This window comes from Homarus americanus, unplaced genomic scaffold (assembly GCF_018991925.1).
Source record: "Homarus americanus isolate GMGI-L3 unplaced genomic scaffold, GMGI_Hamer_2.0 scaffold14072, whole genome shotgun sequence".
Taxonomy (NCBI): domain Eukaryota; kingdom Metazoa; phylum Arthropoda; class Malacostraca; order Decapoda; family Nephropidae; genus Homarus; species Homarus americanus.
In genome coordinates this window covers 2,217,317-2,238,214 of record NW_024754528.1, presented here as the reverse complement: position 1 = coordinate 2,238,214, position 20,898 = coordinate 2,217,317, and the positions used below count along the sequence as shown (strand labels likewise).

At 39.2% G+C, this 20,898-nt stretch overlaps 1 protein-coding gene across 2 annotated transcripts in view; it reads right to left on the bottom strand.

Moving 5' to 3' along the window:
- The window catches only part of LOC121855841 (netrin receptor DCC-like), a 31,488-nt gene extending 11,666 nt beyond the window's left edge, over window positions 1-19,822 (bottom strand). The window contains exons 1-3 of one of the 2 annotated variants that reach the window (XM_042350994.1): window positions 19,146-19,822; window positions 7,322-7,482; window positions 6,296-6,373 (exon numbers count right to left, since the gene is read on the bottom strand). In XM_042350994.1, the coding sequence (XP_042206928.1) occupies window positions 6,296-6,373; window positions 7,322-7,482; window positions 19,146-19,224 (318 nt within the window). In that variant the 5' untranslated portion in view covers window positions 19,225-19,822. The remainder of the gene's footprint in view (window positions 1-6,295; window positions 6,374-7,321; window positions 7,483-19,145) is intronic. The other variant, XM_042350995.1, reaches the window with a different exon arrangement.
- Window positions 19,823-20,898: the final 1,076 nt, after the last annotated feature.

Sequence of the window (20,898 nt, the reverse complement as noted above, 5' to 3'; positions counted from 1 at the left end):
AAAACATAAGGTAGAGTCAAAAAAATTCCATCCACTAATCCACACACCAACACCACCGCAAACATAAGAGGAGCTTAAAAGAAAGGGCGACATAACTAGTCACGTTAAGTCAGGTCAAAACCTTGGCCACTGACAAATAAATTTTTGTAACATATCAGTTTTGTACTCACCATCACTAAGGTTTATAGAATTCAATTATCTAATTAAACTTGCTTCAACCAGAAGTCTTTCTGTGACACATGATGATTTATACACTTCTGAACTGTTTACCCAATCTATGGGATGATTATTGTTCCTTATATGAACGAACAGTGCACTGCTTTCAGATGCTGTTCTAATATTGTACTTGTGCTGTTTAATCCACGTTTCCAGTGTGGATCTACATTAGATATATATATATATATATGCAAGTAAATCACAGTAGGTGCGCGTGATCTAGGTATATGCTGATAACCACAAGGAAAGAAGAAAACACGAAGTTCCCAAGCGCTTTCGTGTAATTCACATCTTCAGGGGTGAGTACAGACTGTACTCACCCCTGAAGATGTGAAACACGAAAGCGCTTGGGAACTTCGTGTTTTCTTCTTTCCTTGTGGTTATCAGCATATATATATATATATATATATATATATATATATATATATATATATATATATATATATATATATATATATATATATATATATATATATATATATATATATATATATATATATATATACCTGATGGGCAACACCTTCCTCTGGCTCCTGGTAAACAGATCAATACTAAGTCTTCAGCCTTCCCTACAGTGTTATTACCATACACAAAAATATAGTTTTCAGATATCCTTTACTCGGGATTTACAAAGCTGTCGACCTTCTGTGAGTGAATTTACTTTTAAAGGGAATATCAAGGTTTTCATTTGGAGAGAGAGAGAGAGAGAGAGAGAGAGAGAGAGAGAGAGAGAGAGAGATCAAAGAAAAACATGGATCTGTCACTCATATTTTTTAACATGTTTTCATTCGTATCTGTGGGTTTACTTCCCTCCATTGGTGTTGTCTACTCAGCCCTGCCTCCTCACAGCCTCAAATACTCTCACTGTGACCTACTTCCCTGTCATTGTTAAGCTTGGTTATGTTTTTAGTTCACAGTTAGTCAATTTGTTATTGCTGGTCACCCTTGATACTCCGGGCACGATATTCTAGTATAATAATCATATCACAAAGCAACAATTATTTATGCCCCTTCGGTGATATAATCTGGTTAAGAAAAACAATTGATTTGCATCCCGTAGTATGACTTAATTCTCAGTTAATACTATTACATATTGTTTCCTACTGACAAATACGTCAAATTAACAAAAAAAATGTTGGTTTGGTTATTAGTTATTTACGTTAAGTATTTTATATTAAAAATTAATTGTGAACTTATACAGCCCTAGTGTCAGTGGGCGGGGGTGGTGATGGAGCAGGGATGTGTCAGAATGGGTGGGTTGAGGCAGGAGGGGGGGTGTGATGAAGCAGGATGTGTCAGAGTGGGGTTGAGGGCAGGAGGGGGGATGGTGGAGCAGGGATGTGTCAGAGGGGTGGGGTTGAGGCAGGGAGGGGGGGTGGAGCAGGATGTGTCAGAGGGTTGAGGCAGGGAGGGTGTGATGGAGCAGGATGTGTCAGAGTGGGAGGCTGGAGGCAGGAGGCGGGGGTTTGATGGAGCAGGGATGTGTCAGAGTGGGTGGGGGGGAGGCAGGGGGGGTGATGGGAGCAGGGATGTATCAGAGTGGGTGGCTTGAGGCAGATGGAGCAGGGATGTACAGGGAGGCAGGGAGGGGGTGATGGAGCAGGATGGGTTGAGGCGGGGAGGGGTGGTGGAGCAGGGATGTGTCATAGTGGGTGGGTTGAGGCAGGGAGGGGGGGTGGTGGAGCAGGGATGTGTCAGAGTGGGTGGGTTGAGGCGGGGTGCAGGTGATATGTTTCAAGTTTTCAAACCTGACACAAATTAGGCTAATTACATTGTTTTTTTTAATTTACTCTGCAGGTACAGAGTTAATTTAGGTCATTTTAAAGGCGCTTGTCATTATAATTTCCTATTATTTTAAGTGAAACATGATCGACCATGTTCATGTGGATCTTAAATTTGTATTGGACGCTAATGGCATCAGTTTAAACTTGTTCTAATTTGTGTAACATGTAGTAGTTAATAGTAAGGAAAATAAGGTCTTTTTTGCGCCGTTTCAAGATAAATTTTATTGATTGAAAAATATTTGTTTAAAAATCAGCAAACGGTTCGGTGATGCAAACACAATTCAGCAAACGGTTTGGGCGAACCAGATCTAACCTTCCCAACACACCCCTGGCTGTAACCCCTTCTTGTGAACAGTGAAAGTCTATTTCTTTCAGTGAGAAAGTGGAAAAGCTGTCAGACATGTATGCATGTATGTATGCATGTGTGTGTGTGTGTGTGTGTGTATGTGTGTGTGTGTGTGTGTGTGTATTTTTTTTACGGGGATTAGCCCACCCGGGCACAGGTCACTGACGCACATCAAGGCCTGGGGGGCGAAAAAAAAAATAATAATTATAATAATTAATATTAATAATATCTATTATTATAATTATTACAACAATTAATAAAAATTAATTGAAAATTAATACAAATAAAATAATACAAATAATATTAATAATAATAATAATAATAATAATAATAATAATAATAATAATAATAATAATAATAATAATAAATAAATACAAAAACGAAAAAAATAAATCAAGAGTGAGAAACGATACACAGTATGTATGTTGTGTTGTTTAAGTAAGAGAAACAATTGAGACCCTGCAATTGTGTGTAAATGAGGCAGAAAGTCAGACCAGCAACTTGGGACTTGGTCACAATTTTCGTGATGCCATATGGCAGCAGGGTCCACCATTAGACAACACATTATGCTTCCAATATCTTCCCAGGCGGTAGTACCTCCCTGATTGGTAGCCGCTTACTACCTATGTATGTGTGTGTGTGTGTGTGCGTAATGCAATGTAATGCAACACACTCGTCACGTATTTCATACGTTCATGTATACTGAGCGATGATAGATTACATTATTTTTACTGTTACGAAAAAATACCTAGTTCAGGTAAACACTGAGTTTCCAATTAGAGATTACGTTGTAAGTCTTCCCTCATTATGTATAATGGCGAATTATGCCTCGTGATCATCCCCATTATTCTTGTCACGACACACCTGCTGAACACCTGCCAAGGGTTTAATAGAAACATGATTGTAAACTGTGCTTCATCTAGACAGTTTTGAGAGAATTGTTTATGTATCTGTATCCCCGTCCAGTAACACACACATATTCATGCACATGCAAACACTCCGTTAACAAGACTTGCAGAAAGTTGGTGGCTGAGATTTAAAATGTTCACAGATGGTGGAGAATTAATCTAAGGTTCTGAGGGTGGAAGAGATTTAAGAGACGCGAGGATTGGTCCAGGAAAATCACAAGTTATAAGAGACGGAAAAATGGGAACAGAAAGGAAAATATTAGAAAAGAGAGGTGAAGAGATCATAGTGTCTGAGGAAAATGGAAAACAGCGAGAAGACGAAGAAGTTGTGGATGATATAGTGAAGAATGGTTGTGTCGTGGAAAGTGTGGAGACTCGCGAGGGAAAGTGACCTTGTGGCGAGTAAAGGCATCGCTCGTCTTCACTCTATAACACTAAAGAGAGAACAGTCTCTTATCACACTGTTGAGGCATTTCTCTTTACTGTAGTTATCAAGTTACAATACAGGACTATTGTATGAATAATTGCAACAGAGTATACCAGAACCATGTAAACGAGTCACGAGAATTACAGGAGCGTACAAAAACCATTTACCCACTCTGTAATCTACGCACTCTGGAATCTACACACTCTGTAATCTACGCACTCTGGAATCTACGCACTCTGGAATCTACGCACTCTGGAATTTACGCACTCTGTAATCTACGCACTCTGGAATCTACGCACTCTGGCACTCTGGAATCTACGCACTCTGGAATTTACGCACTCTGGAAATTTGGGTGAAATTCATGACTTCAGAAAGGCGCTGATAATGAAAGCAAGCTACAATTTAAGAGTAAATTGGCTCTTTACTGTGGATGGTGAAAGAGATTAAGTACCTTCAGTATTTACTTTAAGTTCCGCTACGACGAATGAAAAGTAACAAGACGTCTTCAAAAAGGTGGTGGTCTTCTTGCAACACTTTTGAGAAATAATAAATTCTTACATCACCAATATATAGATGAGTAAACTTAGAGCTACAGACGGGAGTTAAACAGACAATAACCTCCACTTATACGAAGAGACAGTGAAGAATGATGGCGTGACACAAATTAATACATTAGCGGAGACATAAGAGGTAAAGATGGATGAAAGTCTCTTGAGATGTTGTGGCCATGGATGACATAGACATATTGTGGCCATGGATGACATAGACATATGAGACGTTCCAGAAGAAGATTTATAGTAAGATATTGTTGAGGTAAGAGCAGGAGAGGGAGACTGGGTGAGGTATAGGGATAAATGTTATGGGATTTGTGTAGATGACGCCATGTAAAGGGAGGATTTGTTATGTGTATGTACAGGAAAAGTTGAGGTTGTGTGAAAAGAGAAAGGGTTTTATTTCTGTCTCCCTCTGCCTCTCTAAGCTTCATAACTAATCGCATCCCCTTTCAGGAAGCCTCAACAATGGGGTTAAAAGCTAATGAATCAAGATATTGCGTCAAGCTCCCACTGTTTGGTGAGAGAGAAACACGGAGAGAGAGAGACACGGAGAGACAGAGAAAGAGAGCGAGAGAGAGAGAAACTAACAGATAAATAGAGAGAGAAACAGAGAGAGAAGGGAAGAGAACCAGATATTCAGATAGACAAAAGGATAAGGAGAGAATTTAACCACCAGTAAGAAGACGAAGAAAGATAAAAATTTCTCCAGATATCTGAGCAGCATCATGAGCACCTTGATGGACCCGAGTAATCATTCAGGGCCGAGGGTCTGGGGCTCACGAGGGTAAAACTGGAGAAAGTTTTAGCCCCATAACCTTACCGAGTTTGTGTGTCAGGCCGCGATTCCCCCATCCATCTCTCTCTCTCTCTCTCTCTCTCTCTCTCGCTTATTCTTTCGTTCTCTCGCTTTCTCTCCCGGTAGATATGTTTGTGATTCTCTCTTTGCTGATTACGTTCGTGACTTATACAACAAAGAAGTCGTAGTTTGGATAATAATTGGATGTCTGTCAGCCAGTCACTTGGTAAGCTTAATCGAGCGGCTCTTACGACGAAACAAACTAACCTAACCTAACCTAACCTAACCTATATAATGGTTGCCCCTCGTGTAACGAGGATGGCCAGCCCAAGGGCCACCTAGGCATGAATTTGTTTAAGGTGTAGAAGCTGTCACCAACACAACAGCCACACCCCAAGTTAACGAACTGCATGACCCAGTGTCAAGGAATAATCCGAGAAGACCGGACAACTCGCCAACTGCACTGGTTAACCTTTACCCCGGATTATGATCCGCAAATCGATTAACATCCAGGTTCCCAATTACTGCTGGGTAGACAGAGGCAAATGGCGTAAAGAAACTTGCCCGTAGTTTCACCCTGCCCGAGGATCGAACCCGGGTCCTCTCGCTTGCGAGGGGAGAATGCTGACCATTACACCACAGGTCGCCACCAAAACCTAACCTAACCAACCTGTAATACAAGTGAAGAGTCATTTATACAGTCAACCATTCATTTGGATTAGAAAAGCAAATTTTGGATCATCCAAACGTAACAAGTAAACTGTGAACCACTCGATAAGATCATAAGTCAGGCAGATCAGTCATACAGAAAGTCAGTAAAGTGATTTATAAGTCAGCTTGCGAGAAAAAATAATTAATCAATCACCCAATCACGCAGCCAGACAGCTATCAAGAAAGGTAGCCAGTTAGTTAGAGCCAGTCAGTCAGCCAATTAGCCAGACATACAGTCATCCAGCCAGCCAATTTGACATATGTTAGCTAAACAGCAAAAACTAAAGCCAGCCAACTAACTAGCCAAGTATCCAACAAATCAGCCAGCCAACCAACCAACCAACCAACCAATCAACCAGAAGACAATAAAAATGCTAATCAGCCACATAATCAGTCAGACAGCGACATATTCAGCCACTCGGCCACATAATCAGCCACTCGGCCACATAATCAGTCACTCAGCCACATAATCAGTCACTCAGCCACATAATCAGTCACTCAGCCACATAATCAGTCACTCAGCCACATTGTCAGCAAGGTGGACTGAACTTACCGTGAAGCGATCGTCGGCGGAGTAGGTGAAGATGCCTGCCGTCAGGATGTGGAGGTCTCTCTGCCTCATCCAAGTCACCTGCAGGGTATAACAACACTGTCAACACACCTGGTAGTAGCATACCTGGTAGTAACACACCTGGTAGTAACACACCTGGTAGTAGCACACCTGGTTGTAACACACCTGATGGGAATTTACTGGAACATAACAGGTGAGAATTTATAATCAAGTATTAACGCAGGACACTTGTCTCTATCAGTTAACTGTATGATGAATGTACAGTAGATGATTAAGACGCAGAGAAAATGTGTCACTGTTGTTTTGAATTTATGTATCATGTTAATATTACTAATGCTCGTGACGTCATAAATTCTCATTAAAACTTTACATATGCATTGAAATTATACAAATACTTTCTCATTAAAACTATTCATATACTTGTGTATTAAAACGGTACTTAGTAATTTCCTTAACTTGAACAACTTTGCAGATTTTGAAGACTTTTTGTTATTAATGTACGTAGTTACTATAGAATTCTTATCAGAGTTCTTATCTGATAATGATAACGTAAATCCTTCCCCGGTCATGTTCCAGTCGTTCATAAATCCCCCCTGGTCTTGTTTAATACTTCACCTCTCGTACTCTGATAGTTCATACATCTTTACCTGTTATTGATGAGTCTTTCACACATCACACTATGACTATCTGTCACACTCCATGAGGTCATAAGTCTGAGTATTTTATTCTTAGCTATTTTATAACTCCTCACCTGTACTGCTCAGATAACTCATAATCCTCAATGTTCATTCTTCAAGTGTATATAAAAAAATTATTCTCACGTCTCGCCTTCATCTCTCATCCTCAGCATTCCATAACTCCTCACCTCTCATGTTGCCAGCTCCTGGAGTGAACGTGACCGTATGCTTAAGTTTGTGGCAGCTATGGAAGATTACTGTGATAGGGGCAGTGCGGATACAGTACAATATAGACACTCACAAGTATACAGAGATAACTAGAGGCACTTACCGATCTGTCGCCGAGATTGGATACTGTACAGGGCAGGAAGGCGGAGTCGCCCACTCTGGCTGTGACGTTAGAAGGGGTATTCTCGAACTGAGGCTGGGGGGCAGACCCCTCCTCCCACCACCCCTCCTCCGTTGCCTTCACCCCATCCGTGGCCACCCCTGCTGGAGCAAACATCATCAAGTGAGGCCGAATAATGAATCAACTTAATGGCGAGTCTCGTGATTTATGTATCTGAAACTGCTCACCTAATCTAATATACCAATCACCGAGTAGACTTATTTCAGGAAGACTTAGAGTTTTAGTTACAAACACAAAGTAAATATCAGTAAACATTATTCTAAAACAAGGTTGAGAAATTACTAGAAAGGTGGTGACATTTCCAATACAAAAAACACAATACTATATAAAGAAAATATTTTCTTCTGGTGACGATAATGAAAGATTTTTTTTGCACGATAAAAAAAATTCACCTAACCTCAAAAGAAAAGGGAAAATGGATATTGTTTTATAATTTTTCCCAACATAAATATATACGGTCGTATTTTTTTGTGAGTTGTGAGCAGGCTGTGAGGAACGACTGTGAAGTTATGAAAGACGTAAGAAATTGATGATCGCGGCAGATGTATGTAATGACGGCGAGATCTAATGTGGACTACGGTGATCATTTGGATAATAGAAGAGAATAAACTCTAGCATGACGGCTATAGTTCCTCATTCTCTCTCTATCTTTTCCTATTCTCCCACGAATGTTTAGTCGTTTATTAATGTTTAAAGACTAAAACTGACGACTGAATCACGTTTTTCATTACTTGAATACATCTCCTTAATTATGTTTGTTTGGTAGAAAGGAAAGTGTAACACATATATAGAAAAAAGATCAAAATAAGATAATGAGACAAAGGTTATCAATAGATGTTACCGCCCAGGAAATATAGACACGACTTCCACATTATACTATCGACCATCAGGTGAGTGAGGCGGCGATTATTGGCCCACACTAGGGGGGGTGGTCCTTCCTCCCCTCACTCCTCCGACTGCCGACACACACACACACACACACACACACACACCCCAGGAGCGCATACTCAGCTAGTCAGTAGTAGGGTGGTCAGCTCCCCAGCTACTACCTCCCTCTCCATTTCTTGACGATAAATTCCTGCCTCAACTCTTCTTCCACTAAAAAAAAAAAAAAAAGTGTTTTTCCTCCCCCCCATCTCCCGTCACACACCAGGAGCAGGTGGGCTCCTCCTCCTCCATCCCTCTCTCGCCCTCCATTTAACCTGGTTTTAGGGAAAGTCATATGTTCCCTCCATTATTACCGAGTCGAGTCAGTTTTTTAACAGTAATAACTCCCATGTAGGGGAGCAGCGGCCAAGTGGATACAGCGGTCGCCTCCTCTCCTATAAGTCGCTGGTACGTATCCAGTTTACCTGCTCTGAATGGGTAACAAACTTTACAGTTAGGAAAGAGAGAGCGGAGGACTATCCGCTGGCCACACTGCTTCCTGGTATAGAAAACATAGTACGCAGTGTGATGTAACCGTACTTCCCCTAACGGTTTAAGGGACCCCCAAAAAATCTCGTGTAACTTTTTCACCATTTGCGTTTCAGTTTCATGTCCTATCACTGCTGAAACAGGAATTTGAAAGATGAATTCAATAAATTCTTATTCTAAGAGTTTCAAAGATATTAAACCAACTGCACGATAAAATGTGTGAATGAAGTGTTGACAGTAGACTATGAAGGTTTACAGATACGAGGATACTTGAGCCCCGTGATGACCCTCAGCATGACATGCCCCAACATGGCGTGCCCAGTAGGAGGGGGCTCGCATGCCGTGCCAGACAGGGACAAAATATCACGGAACTTGACCTTCAGGTGAATTAGTTGTTAAAAGCATTTGGTGGGCGGCCTCCCATGGCTGACCCATGACAAAAGCCGATCACGTGTTATCATTGTACGCGTTATTTTCTCTCATAAAAGGTCCACTGGTCCTCCCCGTGATGATATAACCTCCAGCTTACAGGCGGCTCTTTATCTCTTGTCTCTGTTTTAATATTCTTTGGTTTGGATTTTTATGAATGCTGAAATTAATTCCTTCCGCTTGGATCTTACCTGAGTACATGAATTTATGCCTTATATTTACACCTTGCCTTAGTACATGAATTAATTCCTTTCACTAGGGTCTTGACTGAGTACTTAAATGAATTCTCAGCCATTCCTTTCAACGATGATATCAGGGAGGAGATAGACAAGGAATTATTATTGTTTTCATCTTGATAGGTTGGTTGATAACGGACTTTGATTAATTATTTGTTTATGACCTGTGTCCACCGTAGATAACACGCCAGCTGGGGTTAGGTGTGTGTGTGTGTGTGTGTGTGTGTGTGTGTGTGTGTGTGTGTGTGTGTGTGTGTGTGTGTGTGTGTGTGTGTGTGTGTGTGTGTGTGTGTGTGTGTGTGTGTGTGTGTGTGTGTGTGTGTGTGTGTGTGTGTGTGTGTGTGTGTGTGTGTGTGTGTGTGTGTGTGTGTGTGTGTGTGTGTGTGTGTGTGTGTGTGTGTGTGTGTGTGTGTGTGTGTGTGTGTGTGTGTGTGTGTGTGTGTGTGTGTGTGTGTGTGTGTGTGTGTGTGTGTGTGTGTGTGTGTGTGTGTGTGTGTGTGTGTGTGTGTGTGTGTGTGTGTGTGTGTGTGTGTGTGTGTGTGTGTGTGTGTGTGTGTGTGTGTGTGTGTGTGTGTGTGTGTGTGTGTGTGTGTGTGTGTGTGTGTGTTGCGGGAAAAATCATGTTTCGTTTAGGCTTGGATTTTATGCTTGGATGACAGTCAGTGGGGTGAAGACATGACTGGGTCGGTGGAGGGAGAGGGAGAGAGGGAGAGAGAGGGGGAGTGAAGGAGAGAAAGTCGGAGGGAAGGAAGAAGAATCGAAGGGAGGGGGAGAGAGCGAGGCAAGGAGGGAGAAAGAGAGGGTTAGGAGAGAAGATGAGAAGGAACAAGGGACGATGGTGTAGTAATCTGTCCCTATTTCCGTTATGGGGTCACTGTGCCCAGACCAACATGAACCAACAACAATAATTCTAACTAAGTGTTCAAAAGTTGGGTCAAATAATACGAGACAGAAAATAACAAGAGACTATAGTGAGTCATCCTCGTTATTAACCAAGAGGGAACAATAGCAGAGTCCAGCGTCTCTTAAGATGTGGACCAAGTTGATAGTTTCCATTGTTATACACACCGCAGCATTGACTATAAGACGGTAGAACAGTATATAAGATCTTAGATAAATTATAATTTAATTGAAAGAACTCGTTAAAGAGAACTACATACTGGGATAAAACTAAACAACCCAATTACTTTGAGTACGCTTTTACATCGAAGGTTAATTGGGCAAGTAGTAAACACTATCATTAAAATGTTTTGAAACCGTTTTAGGTCAAATGGCTTAATATTCTATAGGTATTAAGACCTTACAAGGCTCATCATTTTATAAACGGGAATAAATATTGTTATAAAATAATTTCTAATTTGGAAAATATTTTGCTGGGGAGCTGTTTCTTTGTGGATATTAATAAGCTTGAAAAAAAAATTCTATGGCTAATTCTCCTTTGGGGTTTATGAGAGAAGTATCATTCCCTTCAGTGATGTAGCAGTGAACACAACTCCCCGAGGCTCTGTGTCCACCAAAGAAAGTAAACATTTGGCACTAAACTCAAACAGTTTAAAGTATCTAAAGAAACAATGTTATTATTTCGTAATGTCTCAAAGATATGAACAATGTTAATGCAGATATGAACCACTTTATTCTCCATTTGTAATTTCGTTATATGTACTGTATATGTTATGTACTGTGTATGTTATGTACTGTATGTGTTTTATGTACTATGTGTTATGTACTGTATGTGCTATGTTCTGTATGTGTGTTATGTACTGTGTATATTATGTACTGTATGTGTTTTATGTACTATGTGCTATGTACTGTGTATGTTATGTACTGTATGTGTTTTATGTACTTTGTGCTATGTAATGTATGTGTTATGTTCTGTATGTGTTTTATGTACTGCACTGTATTACGTTAAAACCTTTCCTTATGCTTGTTAATAACCGAGAGTGATGCATCAATTCAGCGTAATGATTATCGTAACTATGTAAACAGTCAAGAATTACCTTCGGTTCCACCAGACGTCGTATTTGGTACAAGACAATTGGTCATTATATATCACCGTGCAATATCCTATAACAAAATACACTTATTATATATTATCTTGCATTACAGTACATGAATTTCTATTGTAAATTTATGTGTGATGTTTACTTTTATTAAGAATCCACGAACAATTTTATTATAATTTGGAGAATCAGTATAAGGACTCTATAGAATGTGGATTATTAAAGTCAGTACACAGGCTCTATAGAATGTGGGTTATAAGAGTCAGTATAAGGCTCAGAATGGGTTAGAGTGAAAGTATACGGTTTTATAATGTATATAGAGTCAGTATAATGTATGAGAGATAATAGTTATTAGAGCTAGTATATTGCTTTTATATAATGTGGGTTACAGGAGTTTAAGCCATGGGCTTATATAATGTATATTAGAGTCAGTATACGGCTTATATAGTTGAGCTAGTATACGGTTTTATATAATGGGTTATTAGAGTCACATACGGGCTTATATAATGTGGGTTAAAGTCAGTACACAGGCTCTATAGAATGTGGGTTATAAGAGTCAGTATACGGGCTTTATATAATGTGGGTTATTAGAGTCAGTATACGGGCTTTATATAATGTGGGTTATTAGAGTCAGTTTACGGGCTTTATATAATGTGGGTTATAAGAGTCAGTATACGGGCTCTATAGAATGGGTTGCCAGGAGTCAGTTTACGGGTTTTTATATAACGTGGGTTAGAGCTTCGCTTTTACGGTTTATATAATGGGAATAGAGTCGCATACGGGTTTATATAATGGGTTATTAGAGTTGGGGCATAATGGGCTTTATATTAGAGTCAGTATAAGGGCTTTATATAATGTGGGTTATTAGAGTCAGTATAAGGGCTCAATATAATGTGGGTTATTAGAGTCAGTATACGGGCTTTATATAATGTGGGTTATTAGAGTCAGTATAAGGGCTCTATATAATGTGGGTTATTAGAGTCAGTATAAGGGGTCAGTATAAGGGCTCAGTATAAGGGCTTTATATAATGTGGGTTATTAGAGTCGGTATACGGGCTTTATATAATGTGGGTTATTAGAGTCAGTATACGGGCTTTATATAATGTGGGTTATTAGAGTCAGTATAAGGGCTTTATATAATGTGGGTTATTAGAGTCGGTATACGGGCTTTATATAATGTGGGTTATTAGAGTCAGTATACGGGCTTTATATAATGTGGATTATTAGAGTCAGTATAAGGGCTCTATGGAATGTGGGTTATTAGAGTCAGTATAAGGGCTCTATAGAATGTGGGTTATAAGAGTCAATTTACGGGCTCAATAGAATGTGGGTTATAAATAATTATTAATGGATCATTACTTGGGTTAACGTATTTCATAGTTATATTGATAATAATGATGCTATATACCTCCACATTTATCAATATTTACGTTTATATGCATCAAGTTTCCCTAAATGAGGTAATGTGACGTCAGTGTTTGAGTACAGGTGATGGATGATTCACCTGAAACTCATTTGTAAACACATATTTCCGATGATTTTAGAAATGACAGAAATATTTGTGTGTGTGTGTGTGTGTGTGTGTGTGTGTGTGTGTGTGTGTTCCACTACAGCTACCCTCTACCCTTCCTGGCAACATCTGCCAAGTCAACGTTGCATGTTGGACATTGCATGGAAGTTCACGATGGATCATTGACCCCAGTAGTTACCTCGGCTTGTTGGTTCATTTACAACCTGGGATTATCATGGCGAGATTATTGGAAAGATACTCTGACCATTTATTGAATTGATATTACTCGAGCGTTTATCAACTGAAAGTTTCATCTGAATTTGTTTCTAATATTATTAATGTAAACACACACACACACACACACACACACACACACACACACACACACACACACACACACTTAGACCATGTAAAAATCAGTTAAGAATCATTTGGAATATAAATAAATATTTTTTAATATAAATAAATATTTTTTGTGTGTTTACTAGTTATATAAAAGCAATATATTCACTGAATTACACGAAATCTTAGAATATAACTTTCATATCGATTTGTGAAAAGTCAGTTTTGTCAGCCACGTGATTGAAAAAAAAATCGATACAAAAAATAAATAAAAAATCACAAGAGGCGTTTTATTTATTTTAGTTCTTCACTACACTAACTCCAGAGCGAATTATTCCGTATTCGAGAAAATGTGTGACTGAACTCAGGAGACGAGGGAGAAATTATCCTCTGACTCACAATATAGACCGATGACGGGCGTAAGGCTTCAAGGATCAAGGATGAAGGGCGAGATTAGTTTCCGTGGGTCTCAATAGATGGCAGAGGCGGATAGCTGACCCGAGCTTTGTCGCACCAGAGATCACAGAGGATCAGGTGATGAAGCATAGCACTGATTGTACATGGAACTGTGATGATCAATTGATATATCTATAACGGACAACATATTTCCAATTCGTGGTAAAGTATAAAGTGGGAAATGGTGTTATTTTTCATATGATTTGTTAAGGTAAAATGTCTGTTGAAATATGTAAAGCTGAGCTGGTGTGAAAGAAAAAAAAAATATTGTTGTTTGAAAAAATTGTATGTACCGTACACTGTTTTTGTCATTTTCCTCTCTCGGTTCAAGTTATTTTCGGACAGCCTCACTTTCTAGTCTTTTTCTCGTTAAATAATTATTATTTTCTCAGTCAGGAGAAATGGACAAATATCTCTTATTTATACGTTTAAGTTATGGATTTTATATTATGGGTAACTGAAGATAAAACGTGACCTCATTTACTGGACTCCGTTCTAGTTGTCGTGGTGTGTAAAGTGCAATATTTTTATTTATTTTCATTGTTCTAAATCTAATATTTATTTTAACAATAATGTTTTTCCCATATTCATAAGTTAACAGCCTTATCAGCAGTGCCTTATCTCCCGGCAGATGAAGAGTTGACTGGTAAAAATGAAACTGTCATAGACTGTGGCGCAGAGATATAATCTTTAGTATTTTGCTGACAATTTTGTGAGTTTATCTGAAGGCTCACATACCGTATACCTACCATGACTGAATAGCAAAGAGGCACCAATTGACCTGTTAAAGAAGTTATGATCCAGAATATGTATAACAGTGACCACGATAATGTTCTACTCCAGCTTATCGAAGATGACTGTGTGTGTGGCCATTTAGAGGCAGACATAAACAATATTAGCTATATTCTGAAGCTTCTATGAGACGCTGACAGCACAAACATTTTCGTCCTTCTAAATATCTTTTGCGTCAGGAACAAATTTGTATTATCCTCCTGATATTATTTTTCTGACATCACACATTGTCTACACAGGTTTTCGTGAAGGGATATAATGGATAAATAACTGACAAATATGCAACAGCCTTGAAATTAGACAACAAGCGCTTATATTTGCTGGCAGTCCATGCGCCATGTATGTGTGATGCTGTATCTTATCGTCTCAGCAGATCTCAAGGTTGATCTTAAACTGGGTTGGAGGAATATGGAATCTTATTTACTGTCTTCTTTGTATAAGGGAAGATACCATTACTTCTTGACAACCTGTGGCTTACATGAGTCACTAACAAGAAGGTTTCTCCTCAGATCAACATCTTCCTTCCACCAGCTTATGAGTCAACAGTCGACCTTGTTAAGAAAACTCATCTGCAGTCGACCACACACAACGCCTCACGCTTGTACAGTACATCTCGTAGTTTTCGAATTGTTGGTGACTAGTATCTGTTCCTTGTACCACCATCATCCATTATTGTCTGTTCCTTGTACCTCCATCATCCATTATTGTCTGTTCCTTGTACCACCATCATCCATTATTGTCTGTTCCTTGTACCTCCATCATCCATTATTGTCTGTTCCTTGTACCTCATCTTCCATTATTGTCTGTTCCTTGTGCCTCCCTCATCCGTTATTGTGTTCCTTGTACCTCCATCATCTATTATCGTCTGTTCCTTGTACCTCCATCATCCACTATTGTCTGCATCGTGGGTGTGTTTAAATACCCAGTTAAAAAAGAGAAAAACAACAACTTTGACGTTTCATCTAAAAGGCAGTTTTTTTCACCCCGACAGTCGTGATAAATGTAACTGTGCCATTGATAGCCACTATTTTTATAAAGGCTCACCGTGAGCTTATGTGTACAAGGTAGCGGCATATATGTATATATGTAGCTGAAATGAGACAGAAATAATAGATATATGTATGTTAAAGTAAATAAAACCGTTGTAGCTGCAAGATAGTCTGATATGCGGAACTATCGTAAGATTTTATGAGGTATTAAATATTTATTATTTTACAGTTTTATTAGTTTTCTTAATTAGAATATTGCTTGCCTGTATTGTGGCATTTTCTAAGCTTATGTCATAAACATGGAGTTGAAATCGGCCAAAAGTGCAGTACGAAAAATATAAATATATCTTTTTGGGGGGGGATAAAAAGTTTTAACGCTGGATAACTTTTATGTTGTAGTTCTTATGTTACAATCGCTTTTTACAACTAAAACACAGCGCGAATTAATCAGGCAAACAAACAAAATAATCTCGTGCAAGTTTATTTTTACATGTGTGTAAGATTACGTTTCGAAGTCATATTTATTTTGAAAATTTGTTTTACACTAATTGTAATGTTGACTATCCCAGATGAAAAAAAAATATTCCCATAGATTGATCATAAAGTTTTCTACAGGAGGACGCGTCTATACTTCACCATCTATGATAAATTATTTAACGTATACAGTGTGTTGGCTATGACGATTCGCACACCCAAATTCCTGCCAGTTCTCGGTAAATTGTGCATATTATTAAACCCTTTACTTTAGAACCTAGGTTATCACTGTCTGTTCTCTAGAAACCTGTTACGCTCTGAGCTGTAATGTTGATGAGCAAATGGTGAGAGAACAGATTGAACTATGTCATTTAACATTAAATCTCCTATAACTGAAAATAACTGGAGAAAACGGCAATGGGACTGTTAATGGAGAAAAAAAATAATCTACTCCAAATTTCTTGCGATCATTTCTAATATTGAAAATTAGACCATACTTATGTTCCTGTAACCAGATCAATAGTCTATACTGTATTTTTAACTTTGATTTCTTTAGTTAACGAAAATGATGTCCGACAGACCATCATAAAGATACATACAGTACTTCTCTCCGTCAATAACTGTTGTGAGTTAATGTGTCACAACAGTGGGACGATAAGTATAAGAGTGAATCTATTTCATCACATACACTCAGATATACAGGATATATATTACTCTATGACCCAGAAGTGAAGACCATAACAATACCGGGTTAGCTGAGGTCGTAATCAAGTCAAGCGGGTCGGTTCAGGCTCAGGCCATCGCTTCACTTTACCGCACTGAGTATGACACTTGTGAACCTCCCCTGTAAAACATTATGATAAACACAATCATTTAAGTAATATTTAATTAATAATGTTTAGGAAATAATGTCCAGGTAGCAGAACACGGGTTGGCTGGTTTAAGAGTCGTCCCAGTGTTTGTCGTCTTTGGGGGTGATGTCACGCGTTTTGGAATAATATTAGTTCACAAGTTGGCTTAAAGTTGGCTTAAAGTGGGAGTCCTCTTGGTTTATCGCTATGAATAATAACAGAAATGCTGTACTGTATGACCTTCACATAAGGTAATTGCGCTATTCTAAGCTAATCAAAATATACTTGTTTTTTTTAGTGCAGTTCGTGGGCCAGCGTGGCTCAACTATTTCAACTGTCACGAGAACAGCTTCAGCATCATGATACTTAATTTTGCTGATGAAAAATATTTTTATTAGAATAGAAATAGAGGAAGGCATTATTTAATAGTGCAAATAAAAAAGATAATGAGCGTTCATGTCACTAAAGTCTCTATTGGTGTGAGAACTATTGTCAGCTCGCCACGTATTCTCGCTAACTTTGTTAACCGTCGCCTAACAAAGCATCATTTGATCTGGCGACGCTGGGCACCGGATCAGCAGCGACTTTGGCTTATAATTCCAGTTATTGAAAAATACATAAATCCGTGAGAATAGACGGATACCTTTGAGCAAGTATTTCACATTCCGAAAACCCGGATACACAGCATCAAGTTCTGCATCATTCACAGAATCACGAATGCAATAGTTGTCAGCATTTATTGCAAAGAAAAATTTTCGGAACTCTCATTAAACCTCATGCCAGGGAGACAGATCTGTGTAAAGTAATCCATTTTTGGCGATAAGTCTGTGAGAAGTTATAAAAAGATGATTTTCTTTGCGTCTCATCAGTTTCATATCAACCAAATATAGAAACCTGCTGAACTGTTTTAGTGCTGGAGTGTGGGATGGGGCGAGCAGGATGTTCCTTTTCATAAAAAAAAACGTGAACTATTGACAGGCGCAGATTTTACTATACTTGAAACTGAAGGAAAAAAACATAACACGTCATTTGCAGTGTTCATACCAGATTATGTGCTTATCGGTACGAGAGTTCATCTTTTGTTATTCATAAAGAGCATTGAAATGTACTGTACTTAAGATTATTTCATCTATTTATTTATTATTATTATTATTATTATTATTATTATTATTATTATTATTATTATTATTATTACTGGTAGTAGTAGTAGTAGGGATAATTACTAGTTATGAGGTGAGGGAGACCTACTAGTTAAGAGGTGCGGGAGACCTACTAGTTGTGAGGTGAGGGAGACCTACTAGTTATGAGATGAGGGAGACCTACTATTTATGAGGTGAGGGAGACCGACTAGTTATGAGGTGTGGGAGACCTACTAGTTATGAGATGAGGGAGACCTACTATTTATGAGGTGAGGGAGACCTACTAGTTATGAGATGAGGAAGACCTACTAGCTATGAGGTGAGGGAGACCTACTAGTTATGAGATGAGGGAGACCTACTAGTCAAGAGGTGAGGGAGACCTACTAGTTATGAGGTGTGAGGGAGACCTACTAGTTGTGAGGTGAGGGAGACCTACTAGTTGTGAGGTGAGGGAGACCTACTAGTTATGAGGTGAGGGAGACCTACTAGTTGTGAGGTGAGGGAGACCTACTAGTTATGAGGTGCGGGAGACCTACTAGTTATGAGGTGAGGAAGACCTACTAGTTATGAGGTGAGGAAGACCTACTAGTTAAGAGGTGAGGAAGACCTACTACTTATGAGGTGAGGAAGACCTACTAGTTAAGAGGTGAGGGAGACCTACTAGTCAAGAGGTGAGGGAGACCTACTAGTTATGAGGTGAGGAAGACCTACTAGTTATGAGGTGGGGAGACCTACTAGTTATGTGAGATGAGGGAGACCTACTAGTTATGAGGTGAGACCTACTAGTTATGAGGTGAGGAAGACCTACTAGTTATGAGGTGAGGGAAGACCTACTAGTTAAGAGGTGAGGAGACCTACCTACTAGTTATGAGGTGAGGAAGACCTACTAGTTATGAGGTGAGGAAGACCTACTAGTTATGAGGTGAGGGAGACCTACTAGTTATGAGGTGAGGAAGACCTACTAGTTAAGAGGTGAGGAAGACCTACTAGTTATGAGGTGAGGAAGACCTACTAGTTATGAGGTGAGGAAGACCTACTAGTTAAGAGGTGAGGGAGACCTACTAGTTATGAGGTGAGGAAGACCTACTAGTTATGAGGTGAGGAAGACCTACTAGTTATGAGGTGAGTGTGGGGCGTCCAGAGCATCAGCAACAGTAGTGTAAGGAGCTGTCTGGCTGCTTGTCCTCCCATGATGCCGCTTCCCGTTGGTTCACTCGTTCTCCTCCCTCACACCCTCCACATGTTCCAACACTATCACGCCACTTGTTCACCTGATCACATGTACGTCACTTGTAACTAGGGTGAAAAGTGATGAAGGGCACCACATTTTCTCTCTATTATCAGTATTCTATTAAGTTTGGGTTATTCCTATTCGTCTTTTTAGTATATTTGATGTTTCAATTTGGGTTATGTTAGGTTGTTGTCTTGAGAATGCATTTAAAGTTTCAAAACTATTACCGAAGAGTTAGTATGTTGTAATTTGAAGTGTTATTAAAGCTATATATCGTAGTAGCTTTATTTATATCAGGGATGATTTGCACACATGGAAAATTTCTAAAATATTTGACAAAAGTTGAAAACTTTAGTTGTAAATTCTGCTTTTGCGATATATACTGTATATATGTACTTCTAATTAGTTTTGGACACGTTTATACTTCACTTTGTTTTAAAATAAACATAGAAATTTGAAGCTGACGTTATTTTATTGATTGACCTATTTTGTGGGTAGCTGTAGCGTGTGTAGCGAAGATTTGGGATAGAGGCGGAACACACGTTACCGTCCACACGCTCGCACCGATACTGCCGTCACACCAAGTTCCTCGACTCCGAAGAGCTGGAGTTGCCAGATACCGCTTTCCTTCTCACTCTTCTCACGCTTAAGGGCAATGTCAACGATTATTTTTCCCCTCTTTCAAGCGTATTGCCTCTCATAAATATCACTGGCTGTTCACGAAATAATGCAAGTAAAAAAAAAGAAAGTGTGAATAGATTTCTTTTTTTTTTCTTAGTTGGGGTAGAGTAGGGGAGTTGTGTATCACAATTCCAGCCCGACTACCCTACGAAATGGATTTCTCCCGCAAGCCTCTTAGTGGCTAAGTGGTAGTTTGGCAGGGGCAGCCGACCGTCTTTGGAACGTTAGCATGGAATGTAATAATTCTCACCTCTCCTCTCACTTTCTCTCCCCTCCTTACAGCCTCCCTCGCGTCCCTCAGATACCCATCATTCAGTCAGTACCTTGTGTTCCCTGTAGTCTACTCTGACTGTCCAGTGTTGAGGGTTAACGGAGTCAGGTGGCTACTTGAGACATTAATTGAAGTTTTCTTTCTTGATTTATTTGGATAACCTCATGGGCATACACGGACATATACCTTATGATGTACGCTTTGTGGACAGGAGAAAATGTATTGAGAGTTTACCAGCGCCGGGAAGAGAGTGCACTAATATTTTATTTCGTTTTGAAAAGAGTAAAACTTCTTTGTTGGTGGTAACGATCGCACAGTGGTACAAGGATAGCATGAGTAGGACACACAAAAATACAACAAAGAAACACTCGTAGGTCAACCAAGACAAGAACACAACACAAACACTAACAAGATAAATTAATGGGTCACATCCAAGACACTATTGGGCAGGTGTTACTTGACACAGATCATGTTTTAAATACGACAAAAAGCAAGACAAGGAAAAAACATCGTAGTAACATCCTGACCTCGAGTGCTAAGAAAATAACACACATAATATAAACTGGACATAGAGAAGAACCATATGGAATACAAAGGGCCATAAGTCTGATCCAGTTATAGTAAACAAGACGAAAAATACGACAAAGACAGAAATCGAATAAAATGCGACCTTGAAACAGCG